General features: G+C 38.2%; 1 protein-coding gene across 1 annotated transcript in view; it reads right to left on the reverse strand.

Annotated features, from left to right (window-relative positions):
• The window catches only part of LOC150099861 (pantothenate kinase 3-like), a 192,492-nt gene that overhangs the window by 83,148 nt on the left and 94,724 nt on the right, over nt 1-14,620 (reverse strand). Inside the window, exon 5 of the mRNA XM_090403411.1 lies at nt 9,243-9,487. Within this exon, the coding sequence (XP_090259537.1) occupies nt 9,243-9,487 (245 nt within the window). The remainder of the gene's footprint in view (nt 1-9,242; nt 9,488-14,620) is intronic.

Genomic DNA, 14,620 nt, shown 5'->3' on the forward strand with positions numbered 1-14,620 from the left:
TAGAATAGTCACAACTGTTGTACAGAAAGCAAAGTCGGATTATGAAAAGAAACTGGCTTTGTGTGCTAAAGACAACCCACAAGAATTCTATCGATATGCTGCAAGTAAAAGAAAGAATGAATATGAAAGAATAACTCTTCTAAATCCAGATGGCGTGAGGGTTACAGATGCAGAAGAGGTTGTTCAATTAACGAGTGCCCATTGCGTTAAAAGCTGTCAACCTGGTGAACGCAACATTGAGCTCAGTGTTATCTCTTCACTAGATGAAGAAACGCAGGTGTGTGAGGCTGAGGTATTAGAGCTGTTGCACAAACTGAATAAGAATTCAGCAATAGGGACTGATGGAATATTAGCACAATGTGCTAAAAGAGTGTTCAGCTGAACTGGCCATTCCTTTGACCAGGATGTTTAATATGAGTCTCAGAACAGGGAATATTCTGCAGGAATGTATGGTAATTCCATTGCACAAGGGTGCTGCAAAGACCGATGTATCCAACTATCGGCCAATTAGTATCTCAGGAGTGGTGGTGGTGAAGATTTTGGAAAAATTGCTTAGGGCCTGCATTCAGTGAATATCTATTTTGCAATGAACAACATGGGTTTACTAAGGGAAGGTCATGTTTTAGCAACTTGCTCACATTCTATAACAATGTTACCATTGAACTAGACAAGGGGAATGGATACACCATGATACTTTTGGATTTTGCTAAGGCTTTTGACAGAATACAGCATGGCAGACTGCTGCATAAATTGGAGAATTGGGTTTGGGTTAATATTAGCACGGATAAGAGGATGGCTGACTGACAGATATCAAAAAGTAGTATACGAGGGATCTGAGTCTGCAAGGTTTAAGTTAGAGTATATTGACCTTATCAGGACGAGAATCAATGCCCTACCAACTCGAGCCCGCACAGCTCAATGGGGTAGTGACGACTCAAACTGTAGGATTCTTGTGTAGAGGCTTAAGTGCTGTGAGGACATTATGTTGGAGGTTTAATGGATTTTTTACAACACTCAAAAAGAATTAAAATAGAATTTAATACTTCCTATATTTCGTCCTAGTCACTAGGACATCTACGGGGATTACAAAAACAATTAATGTAACATGCACACAAAAACTTACAATACTAAGCCCAACCACGTGGGTGACACTAAAGTCCTATCTAGGTGGAGCACCCTCTAAGGGCGGTCGTAGGTGGCCTGGAATGTAAGGTGGGACCTCTGGTGATGAGTGTTTCCCAAATCTTCGGAAGCTTAATGCAACCGTATTTATTTAGATTTGGTTGGTTTCTGAGAGCTGCTGCTGCTTCTAAGAAAAGCCTCTCTTTCTTGAATTTGCTGTGGTGGAGCATGGTGGTATTCTTCCATGATACTCTGTGGGTGGTGTCCAACACATGGTCAGCCAAGCCTGAATGGCCATAGTTGTGTTTAACGATGTACGACTTGTGTTCCTCCAGGCGGATGGATGCTGATCTGCCTGTCTGTCCAAAGTACGCAAGCTTACAGGAACAGGATACTTTGTAAACTCCAGGCAGAGAGAGAGAAGGGAGCTGATCTTTCGTAGACCGGATAAGGGTAGCAAGTTTGCAGTAGGGCTTATATGCTGTGTGTAGGCCTGTGACACTTCGGAAAAAATAGCCAAGATACTAAAAAAGTATCTTGGCTATTTTTTCCGAAGTGCCACGGATGTAGGGTATGGTGATGGCATTTTTAAAATCTTGTTGATGAGAGGGACGGGGAATGGGGGAGGAATTGATTATTTTTTTGATACTGTGTTCGCTGTAGCCATTGGAGAGGAAAGTTCTGTGTATGTGGTTAAGCTCAGTAGTGAGGGCGGTTATATAAAAAACTCGACCCACTTTAAAGCCCTCACAGAAAATTTAACCTTGAATAATACAGACATATTAGTAAGCTTTGATATCTCCTCATTGTTTACCAATATTCCCTTAACTGACACTTTATCTCTCTTAGAAAACGTTTTTCCCTCTGACATCTTAGATCTCTTTTCCTTTGCCATCAACTCTGGGTATTTCTCTTGGAAGAACAAAATCTACAAGCAGATAGAGGGAACCGCCATGGTTTCCCCCCTCTCAGCCCCCCTTGCCAATTTCTATATGGAAGATTTCGAAAAACGAGCCTTAGACTCAGCCCCACTCAAACCGTCTATCTGGCTAAGATATGTAGATGATGTGTTCTCTATTTGGCCTCATGGCCCAGACACGTTAGACTCCTTCCTCAGTCATCTCAATAGCCTACATCCAAGAATCCAGTTTACTATGGAAAAGGAAAAGAACAATTGCTTACCCTTCCTAGACACCTTAGTCACACGCCTGCCTAATGATACACTTGCCTTCACTGTATACAGAAAACCCACACACACACAGGCAGATACATTCACAAACTCTCCCACCACCACCCTTTGCAACAATATGGCAAGAGAGCCCACAATCTTTGTTCCAGCGCCCTCACTACTGAGCTTAACCACATACACAGAACTTTCCTCTCCCAATGGCTACAGCGAACACAGTATCAAAAAAATAATCAATTCCTCCCCCATTCCCCGTCCCTCTCGTCAACAAAATTTTAAAAATGCCATCACCATACCCTACATCCGTGGCTCTTCAGAAAAAATAGCCAAGATACTAAAAAAGTATAACCTACACACAGCATATAAGCCCTACCGCAAACTTGCTACCCTTATCCGGTCTACGAAAGATCGGCTCCCTCCTCTCTCTCTGCCTGGAGTTTACAAAGTACCCTGTTCCCGTAAGCTTGCGTACTTTGGACAGATAGGCAGATCAGCATCCATCCGCCTGGAGGAACACAAGTCGTACATCGTTAAACACAACTATGGCCATTCAGGCTTGGCTGACCATGTGTTGGACACCACCCGCAGAGTATCATGGAAGAAAACAACCATGTTCCACCACAGCAAATTCAAGAAAGAGAGACTTTTCTTAGAAGCAGCAACAGCTCTCAGAAACCAACCAAATCGAAATAAATATGGTTGCATTAAGCTTCCGAAGATTTGGGAAACACTCATCACCAGAGGTCCCACCTTACATTCCAGGCCACCTACGACCGCCCTTAGAGGGCGCTCCACCTAGATAGGACTTTAGTGTCACCCATGTTGTTGGGCTTAGTATTGCAAGTTTTTGAGTGCATGTTACATTAATTGTTTTTGTAATCCCCGTAGATATCCTAGTGACTAGGACAAAATATAGGAAGTATTAAATTCTATTTTAATTCTTTTTGAGTGTTGTAAAAAATTAAAAAAAAAAAAAAAAACCCATTAAACCTCCAACATAACAAACTGTAGGGTAGGGCTGGCTGCCACTACAATGAGACATTGTCTCATATAGCCCAGTGTTGCTTCCGCACCCATGGGGTCTGTGTGCGGAGGGATGATGCCGTGGTCTCCATTCTGAACAACTGCATTAAGAACAAAGGTTGGGAGACCGCAGTGGAACCATATTATAGGACCTCTGTGGGTTTGTGTAAGCCAGACTTAGTGATGAAAAAAGATGGTGATGTTTGGGTAGTTGATGCCCAGGTGGTGGGAACAGGATGTCCTATAGCCATAATAATAATGTAAACCCCATATCGTTTCTTAGCCAAATAAGAAACTCAGAGTTTCATGCCGAATATAGTAGAACCTATATAAAGTTCAGCGATTCCAAGTGTAAGCAAATACCTGGATACTGCAGCAACTGACCCTTAAGGTAGTGCAAGCTGAGGCAACTCATGTCTAAGGTGGAGCAAGCTCCGATCACTATTCTTGATATTTACCCATAATGTGAACTTAGCTCCTAGGAGCTGTATTACTGTTCAACGTTATGAGAGAAGGCCACTACCCAGACCGGTTTCAACCTTTATTGAGGTCTCATCAGTGAGTAGGTAGACCTAGTTAATTTCAACCTTTATTGAGGTCTCACAGTGAGTAGGTAGACCTAGTAAATATCAAGTTTGTAGCGAACAGAACTTACAACCCTTCTATGAGTATTGCCTAATAAATAGAGGTGTCCTAATAAATTATTAGATATATGAAGAGCCAAAGGCTTCAATTCGGCGACATATGACTTGTTTAAGTTAAGGGATATTAATATTACATCCCACATCGTTTCTTAGCCGAATAAGAAACTCAAAGAGTTTCATGCCGAATATAGTAGAAACTATATAAAGTTCGGCGATTCCAAGCGTAAGCAAATACCTGGATACTGCAGCAACTGACCCTTAAGGTAGTGCAAGCTGAAGCAACTCATGTCTAAGGTGGAGCAAGCTCCGATCACTATTCTTGATATTTACCATGTGAACTTAGCTTGTATTACTGTTCTACATTATGAGAGAAGGTCACTACCCAGACCAGTTTCAATAACTTTCAACTGGTTACATTAACTGTAACGTAATATCCCTTAACTTAAACAGTCTTATGTTGCCGAATTGAAGCCTTTGGCTCTTCATATATCTAATAATGTAAACTATTATAAGAATAACCAAGATCAACCTGGTGAACGCAACATTGAGCTCAGTGTTACCTTTTCACTAGATGAAGAAACGCAAGTGTGTGTGAGGCTGAGGTATTATAGTTCCAAGGTTTACCAGTGTCACCATCTCTTTACATGGCATATAGAGTGCAGATAGTTATAAAGACTTAAAACAGCTTGGGCTTACGCAGAAGGATATAAACATTCTTTCCTTGAGGAAATTAATAAAAAATAATAATAATAATAAGTGGTGGAACACAAGGATCAGCTTGGTCCAGTGCTATTCAATCTGTACATTAATGATATTGGGAAGGATCTGACTAGTGACATACAGTTATTTACTGATGATGCAAAGATAGGTAGGGTAATCAGGAATGCTGCTGATATGCAGTCATTGCAGAATGATTTGAATAGGCTGGAACTGTGGGTGTGGGAAAATGAGTGTCAGTTCAATGTCAGTAAATGTAAAGTCATTCACTTTGGCATGATTAGATATCCAATGCTGTATTATATTGGTGGGATTAGGCTAGAAGAAACTGATGAGGCTAGGGATCTTGGAGTGTTAATAGATAGGAAATTGAAGTTTAGGGGCCATGTGGCAAAGATTGCAAATACAACTCAAAAGATAAGTGCAATGCTGAAACGAACGTTCACATGTAAAGATAAGGATGTTATTTTGCCTCTTTACAAGGCCTTGATAAGACCTCACTTGGACTATTGTGCACAGGTCTAGTCTCCTGGTTTCCATTGTGATGCTGATATATTGGAGAGAGTACAAAGGAGAGTGTTGAAAATGATATCAGGATTGTGGAATACTGATTATGAAGACAGACTGAGAATTTGTAGACTGCAGACACTAGCAAACAGGAGAAAGAGGGGTGATATGATTGAGACTTACAAATTTCTGAAAGGGTCATACAGGGTTTCAATTGATGGAGGGTGGGGAAAGGACTAGAGGACACCCTTGGAAGCTGAGAATGAAGGCCGCCAAGAAGGGTGCGAGGGCTAGATTTTTCTCTGAGAGGGTGGCACGTGATTGGAATGGATTGCCATTGGATGTTGTGAGTGCAAGCAGTATGAATGAATTCAAGAATAAGTATGATAGCTGGTGTGTGTAGTATGTGTTCTCCCTCGATGAGTCTCTGACTCCCTGGAGATCTCTCTTAATAATAATAATTATAGGATGTACTGACACAACTGATATAAAGTCAAAGGCCTTCGTGTTTTTTTTTTTTAAATATCTTATCCACACATGAAAGGCCACAAAATCTATAGTACATTGTTGTCATGTGTGGACAACAGGAATAGAAGAAAGGAGAAATCTCTTCATCTTTTGCTTGTACAGCTGCAGGGTGATCTTTTTTCTAGAAGACAGAGTGGGGGAAACTGTTCCAAAGGACTGAAGTAGATGGGATGAAAGAGGAGGCAGTGAAGGTGGTTTGATGAATTTCAAGATGGCCTGTAAAATGATAGAGGCCAATTCAGCAGAGCACTGTTCATGAAAGTATCTGTAGAAGAGGCATAAGGCAGAAACTAAACTCCTGTATGAGAGGGATCATTAATTAGCCTGATTGCCCTCTTCTCGATAGAATTGATCAATCTTAGAGATAATTTTGGTCCACCACCCAAATACAGGAGCAATATTCCATGGTTGGTCAGATTTGGACTTTGTGTAGGGTTAGCAGCTGCAAAGGTGTGAAGTAGTGTCTTGTGCAAAAAAGTACATGAAGTTTTTTGACGGCTGCAGAAACTATAGTTGAAATGTGGTTATTCCAGCAACAATCAAAGGTGCAAGTTAGTCCAAGTAGAGAAATCTGATCGTGTTTGGATATATCAATATTACTGAAGATAAGGGGGAAGGATGCAAGTTCTTTCTTGTAAGAGATCAGACAGGACTGAGTTTTGTGGCATTTAAGTTTACGAGGTTGTCCTTTCCCACTGGGATATATCTAGGAGATCTGAGTTCAGGTCAATGGTCATGGAAGGTCTTGAGGATTCTAATACTTTAATACATGTATAAGGATCCTAGTCATGAAGTGGAAGGGCTCAGGCAAGAGTTAAAGAGTGAAGTTAAACACATGGAGGAGGAAAACGAATATCTAAGAAAGAGATTAACTGATGTTAAAGAGAAGAAGGTTAATAGGAAGAAGGAAGTATCCAAGGATGATAAGGTGTCTTTATATGGAGATTCAATAAATTAAAGGTGTAGTAATAATAATAAGATACATAAAACATGTTTTCCAAGCGATACACTGAAAAGAATATATCTGACCAAATAGGAAGGAAAAGGCATCCGAACTGGTGGTAGTGGTGGACGTGAATGACTGGAATAGTGAGACAGAATGTAGAAAGGAATTTGAAGTTGTTGCAGGAGACAGAAGACAATAGTACCATTGAGAAAGTGGTTAGTTTGATGACCAGATATGATAATAGTGAACTGAGAAGCAATGATACTGAATGAGAAGAAAGGATAGTCAGTTTGTGAACATATGGAGTGAATTTGAAGGGGAGTTAGAACAAGTTAAAATGATGAGGGAAGTTAGAAAGTTGCTGGATTGCATTTAAACGGGTTTGACAGTAAGATGGAAGAATGAGAGGCCATCCCTGGAAGTTGTATAAAGATGCGTTTAAGTGTGAGAGGAGTAGATTTTTTTCAGATAGAGTTACTGGTGAGTAGAATGCATTGCTGGAGTGCATTATGAATGCAGGGAGTGTAAATGATTTTGAGGTTCAATATGATAGGCATGTTGCTAGTTTAGTGGGTCTCTCACAGTGAGTCTACTGACTGCATGAAGGTTACTATAATAATAATTATATTTTCCCTTCAGCCTTATGGCTAGTGGGCAGCATATACTACTATACCAGGGAGATGATTATGAGGCAAGGTGGTTTCCCGTTGCCTTCCTTGCCGTAAATATATTCATAACTGTAGCTGTGTGTTATGGGACTGAACACACACAGCTACCGAGTTACTGGGAGAAAAAACCCTTCACCTCCATATGAGACTAGTTAACTCATCTTTATCAAAAGAGACCAGATAAAGATTCCTCATATCATGGACGGGAATCAAACCCATCTCTTTCCAACCAAAGTGCTTCCAACCATACTTGACTGAGCTACAGAGGCTTGATAATAATAATAATACACACACATTTAAAAAAGTATTTAATTTAATACAATTGAGGATTAGTTCTATATATTTTTCAAATAGAAAGGTAATCATTATCAGCTAGTTAAGCCAATGTAACATGCCTTTGAATAATTGTTCAAATCTATAATTAAAACCATGCAGGAAAATGTTATTATCCCACTGGATTTTATGGCTAATGTTGTTCATTCCACATTGAGCCAGATCAAGACCACTGTAGAAATGACACTCAAAGGATGAGTTTGGCTGAAAAGCTCAGGATGTAAATTGCATGAGGATTAGAAGAATTTTCCAGGCCTTCATGGGCAATTCGAAGAAACCTGGTCATATGCAAAAGAGTGGGGGGTGTGTGTGTTTTTTTTGCAAAACAGAAAATCCCAGCCTTCAAAACAAAACAGTTAAAGTCATAATGTTACTCTGATGTATCAGTGTGTATATATATATATATATATATATATTAAGATTTGAAGAGTAATTGGAAATTATTATTATTAACATCTGACTTCCATGAAGTCGGACTCATCGTGGGAGGCACACACTATTGCAAACAGTGCTCATCCAACTGTGCTTTAAACTGATTCAATGGGTCTACATTCACAAACACAATCAGGCAATGCATTCCACTCACCAACCATTCTCCACAAAGAACCTACTCCTCAAACCCTCCTTATACAGTTTCCAGTGATGGCCTCTTGTTCTACTCCCCCTCTCCCATTCTATGAAAAATATCTTCCAAGTCAACCTGATAACAACCTCTGACTAGCTTATGTCTCAATCATATCCCCTCTTCCTCCTATTCACAAGGATCTGCAACTTACATTCTCTCAATCTGTCCTTGTACTCTGAAATCTATCACAAAGAAATCTATCTCATTTCCTTAGTCACGTGTAAAAGTTGGTCAACAGATGGCAGCATAGTAAAGACGAAGCAATTCAAAAAAACACATGTACTTTTAAATTACATATTTTCACAGAATCATTTAATTCACAATTTGATAGGGGGGGGCAGAGATAAAAGAGTCATCATTCTGTTGTATAAGACCCTGATCAGACCACAGACTATTGTTCTCAGATTTGGTCCCCAGGATTTGAAAGGGATAAATTGACTGTGGAAAGGGTACAGAGGCGGATAACAAAGATGGTTTCAGGACTGTACAATATGAGTTATGAGGATCGACTGAGGGAATGTGGACTGCAGAGTTTGGTGGATAGAAGGAGGTGATATGATCGAGACTTTTAAACTGTTCAGAGGCAGTTACAGGGTAGACATTGGAGAGTTCTTTCACTTGGTGGAACGGTGGGAAAGAGCAATGACAAGGGGCCATCCCTGGAAGTTACAAAAGGAGGCTGTGCACAAGAGGGTGAGAAGTGGTTTCTTTTGCGTGAGGATGGTGAACCTTGAAATGCATTGCCTGAGAGAGTGGTTGGAGCGGGAAGAACGGTCAATGAGTTCAAGGAATGGTATGATAAACTTTGTATTTCCTAAAAATGACCTCCCATGATGAGTCTTGACTCCATGGAGGCCTGGATAATAATAATAATAAATAATATCTCTGACAACTCGAGTAAAAGATAACTAAGTACAATAGGATAAAACATAATGTTACTTACCTTGTGCCAGTAACCCGTTTGTATTTATTTGAGGAATATACAGCAAGAATGCTAACTCCAGAGCCTATATTAACAACCAAAAAAGGATAAGGATTGCTAAAATCATATGGTAATTTTTTGCACATGTCATCATCCATTGGATAACTCCAATAATAGCACTCATGTTGACAGTTAGCTTCAATGTACTGAATTCCTCGGATCAGAGAGTCCATTTCATCAAACTTGTGTAGTTCCAGATTCACTTCCTAAAATCATAAATCAGATTTCCTTATATATTTAATATGTAAGAGGAATGGATACATATCCAAGGATTTATAAAGATATATATAATATCAAAGGTAAATTTAAATAGGTACTACTTTGCAAGATTCAATAATTGTCAAGAAGCTTCTGACAATGGTAATTGTCAGAATTGGTAATTATATCATTAATCTTATAAACTTCTGTAGTACACATTCATTTGGAAGGTGTTCTGGTATAAACTACATGAAAAACTTTTTTTTTTTTTTGGTTGCTCTATTAATTTCACATTCCATATAATATGCTTCTTCAAATATCTGTCGAATTATCTCACATTATATATGTTCTCTTACCAGTGTTTGAACACATCAGTTCTCTCTGACTATAATACCATAACTTTGTACTTTACTTTTGCACCATACTAAAGAAATATATTTCTTTAGTATGGTGCAGTACAGTACAGTAATAAAAAAACAAACAGTCCCTTTTTATATATGGTTTATTCCAAATACTTTTTCAAATATATCATGAAGTGAACAGTGACATTACCAATATTTTGGGAAAATGGAAAAATATGCTTATGCTTTAAGAAATTAAAGAAAGCAGCATGAGCATATTTTTCCATTATAATTCACTGTGCAGAACCAAAATACTTCATAAATTATATATGACTGATGACACTGATCAACAAATTAATATTTTTAAACAGAACTTACTTACTTGAATCATTCAGATGGAACATGGTAAAAAAATTTATCGACTTTGTAGTTTATAATAATCTTAAAATAATGAATTCTTTCTATAAACATAAAGACATACATAAACATACTTGGACAGCAAGAGGATGGAAATCAATATTAGATTACTTTATCTTAAATGAAAAGACAAAGTTTTCATTAGATGTTTGAGTCCACAGAGGATATGAAATAAGTAGTGACCACTTCTTCGTTAAAATAAAATTAAGATTACCATTTAAATATAGCTACAAATAACAAGAACAGAAAGAAAATTTAAAACATTTTCTTTCGTTCATTTGTTTTATAAAACTACATTATTAAATGATACAATTATACAATAGCTATATGAACAAAGAATTAACCAATATTTAGATAAAATAAAACAAAATGAAGGAATAGAATGGCTTAATATAAAAATGATACTAAATACAGCAGCAAATGAAAGCTTAGGAAGGACCAAAAAAATTCAATAAAAAGAAAAAAAAACTGAAGATATGGGACAATATAATCAAACAAATAATCAAAATGAAAAAAGAAGCATATCATAAATGATTAAGAAGTAAAAGATTAGAAGATGAAATAGAATATAAAAGAATATAAAATAAAAGTAGAACTGCTGATGTTAATTCCCTCCAGGAAGATTTGAATAGACTTTTTACTTGGACAAAGGAGTGGGTTGTAGTTTTAATATCAATAAGTGCAAGGTGCTGCATTTTGGAGTGCAGATATAAGGCTGTGTACTATATCCATGGTGCTGTACTGCACCATAAAATCTCCCATAACAATCATTCTTCTTGCACTTGCCAAGCTTAACTGCCTAAACATCTCCTGGTCCCCACCCTCTGTGCTCCCTGGTTTATAGCAACATCCCACTAAATATCCTGTCTTGGCCACTTCTACCTCACACCATATGCTTTCAAAACCATTCGTGTCACTGCCTTCCAAAGCCTCCACTCTTAGAGGACATAAGCAGTACTCCACCACCATGTTTTCCTTTTAGTTCCATGGAAGGCCAGGATATCATTAGTGCTTGGGAAATTGTGAAAGAATATTTGTTAGCAGCAATAGTAAGCTGTACTCCACAGGTGAAGAAGCAGACACAATTTAGTGTAAAGTGGATGACAAACAATACCAAACAGGAACTGCAGTTGAAAAAGAGATTATGGAAGAGATATAAGGAGAGGGGGTGGAGAACAGATACATGAAGAATATAAGACGCAGACCAGGAGAGTGACCAGAATGGTGAGGAAGGCAAAACTGGAATATGAGAAGAGATTGGCACTAAGATCCAAAAAAAATCCAAGGGAATTTTTTAGCTATGTGGCCAGTAAGCAGAGAAATGATTGTGGAAGAATGGCATTGTGGGATAAAAATGGGAATAGAGTGACTGATGCAGAGGTCATAGTGGAGTTGTTCAATGAGCACTTTATTGGAGTATTTCATCCTGGAGGAGGTTTTAATACTAGAGGGATAAGGCAGGTTCAGGGTTTAGAGGTGCAAGATGAGTGTGTTCCAAATACTGAGTACTCTGGATACTAGTAAAGCTGTTGGACTGGATGGTATTTCACCATGGGTTTTGAGAGAATGTGCTAAAGAACTGATAACTCCGTTGACCTGGCTTTTCAATAAAAGTCTGGCTGCGGGAAAGGTACCCAGGGAATGGAAGGATGGTAAGATAGTGCCGCTGCATAAGGGCGGTAGCAAACTGGAAGTGTCTAATTATAGGCCTGGTTATGTGTCATCAGTAGTTAAGATCTTGAAGAAATTAGTGAGGGGACCGTATACAGCATTGAGCAGATGAGGGTAATGTTATCTGTGAGAGTCAACATGGATTTGTTAAGGGGTGCTCTTGCTTTAGTAATATTTTATAATAAAGTGACAAGAGCAGTTGATGAGGGAAAGGCATATACTGCCTTTTTTTGGATTTTGCAAAGGTGTTTGACAGGTTGCTACATGATAAGCTGATATTTAAGTTGCAGCACATGGGTTTAAATGTTGGATTAGTCAAATGGATTCAGGATTGGCAGACTGATAGGTATCAGAGAGTTGTGTATGGTGGGACAATATCAATGAAGCAGAAGGTAACAAGTGGGGTTCCACAGGGCTCAGTACTGGGACCTGTATTGTTCAACCTTTATATCAATGATATTGTCAATGGATTGCAAGGGGACATTCAGTTGTTTGCAGATGATGCAAAGCTGGGAAGGGTTATCAGTAATAGTGCAGATGCGGCAGCCCTGCAGGAGGATTTGAATAAACTAGACAGATGGACAAATGAATGGGAATATCGGTTCAATGCAGCAAAATGTAAAGTCTCGAGGTTTGGGATTCATCGATGGAAGGATGCATACTCGATTGGAAGAGCTGTACTGGAGGTAGGGGGGGGACAAGAGCTCTGGGGTGATGATTGATAGAAAACTGAAATTCAGGGAGCATATTGCAAAGAGGGTGAGGGTAACTCAGATGATTGCTGCAATACTGAGAAGGACGCTGACCTGCAGAGATAAAAGAGTTATCATTCCGTTGTATAAGACCCTGATCAGACCACACTTAGACTATTGTTCTCAGATTTGGTCCCCAGGATTTGAAGGGGATAAATTGACTGTGGAAAGGGTACAGAGGCAGATAACAAAGATGGTTTCAGGACTGTACAATATGAGTTATGAGGATCGACTGAGGGAATGTGGACTGCAGAGTTTGGTGGATAGAAGGAGAGGTGATATGATCGAGACTTTGTAACTGTCTCTCAACAGTTTAACATTCCATTCCACCTTTCCACCAAGTTCTTTCACTTGGTGGAATGGTGGGAAGGAGCGATGACAAGGGGCCATCCCTGAAAGTTACGAAAGGAGGCTGTGTGCAAGAGGGTGAGGAGTGGTTTCTTTGCATGGAGGGTGGTTGAACCTTGGAATACATTGCCTGAGAGAGAGGTTGGAGCAGGAACGGTCAATGAGTTCAAGGAGTGGTATGATAAACTTTGTGTTTCCTAAAAACGACCTCCCATGATGAGTCTTTTGACTCCATGGAGGCCTGGATAATAATAATAAAACAGCTGAAATCTTATCTTAGTGCTGACTTAATTTGGATCACAACCTAGTAGTAACCACAAAAGAAATGAAGTTAAACTTCTTCGCACGTTAGATGTGATATCTGTTGCAACCAAGACTTCATCTTCTTTAATGGTATCTTTTAGTCTTTTCCTAGGTCTCCCTGTTCATCTCTTATTCTTTGGTTTCCAACTATAGACTTGTTTTATTATTCTATCTTCATTTCTTCTCTCCACATGTTCAATCCATTTTATTCTTTGGGATGATACCCAATTGTTTATTGCTTGCATTTCACATTGTTTTCTTACATCTGTAATTTTTGTTTTATTTACTATTTTTCTTAATATATTCATTTCACTTATGTTTAACATTTGTCTTTTTTTTTCTAGTGTCTGGTCTTGTTTCTGCATTATATGTCATAATAGGCTGATTACTGCTTTATAAATTCTGGTTTCTGTCTCTACTCTAAGATGTTTACTTTTCCATATTGTTTCATTCAAGCATCCTGATATTCTTGCAGCTTTTGTAACTTGTTCTCTGGCTTCTAGATGTGGCCTTCCTTCCCAGTTCAGTTGTATACCTAAATTGTTGTAAATTGTTATTTGTTCAATAATAGTACCTTCCAGTTCTAATTTGCATCTTTGTTGTTCTTGTGATATTGTCATACATTTTAGTTTTTGATATCTTCATATTATATAATTTTGCTGCTTTATTAAATGTATGCAGTAATATTTGTAGCTGAATTTCATTCTCTGCAATTAACAGTACATCATCTGCATAACATATAGTTCTTATTATTCTATTATTTATTTTCACTTCTGTATTTTGTATTTTATTAATTTTTTGTATTATTTCATCCATTATTATATTGAATATTGTTGGGCTTAACCCTCTCATGCATGAATTTTTATATTCATTTATAAAAAAATTATAATGATGATACAGTACCATTTAATCTTACAATATTACCATGAATTCATTAATTTTGCTAAATTTCTGTGCTGTATATTAAAAATGATGTCCTCAGATGAGGACATCATTTTTATGTGTCCTCATATGAGGCCCTTATGCATGAGAGGGTTGAAGAGTCCCCAAGTGAAGGTGCTAAATATACAAAATAAGAAAAATAATTCACTTAAATAAGCTTCATTTCGGCGATATAAACATTATTTAAATTAATTAAGGGGATATGAAATCCCACATTGTTTTAAGAATAAGAAACTCAAAGATTGGAATCAGAGAGTTTTGTGCCGAATATAGTAAACTATAAAGTATCAGCGATCACTAGCGTGAGCTAATGCAAGTGACCCTAGTACGTAGTACAAACTCGGGCAACTCGCAGCAAGGGTGGTAA

The sequence above is a fragment of the Typopeltis vanoorti genome, chromosome 14, assembly GCF_054136105.1.
Source record: "Typopeltis vanoorti isolate ZY-2024b chromosome 14, IOZ_Tvanoo_1.0, whole genome shotgun sequence".
Lineage (NCBI taxonomy): Eukaryota > Metazoa > Arthropoda > Arachnida > Uropygi > Thelyphonidae > Typopeltis > Typopeltis vanoorti.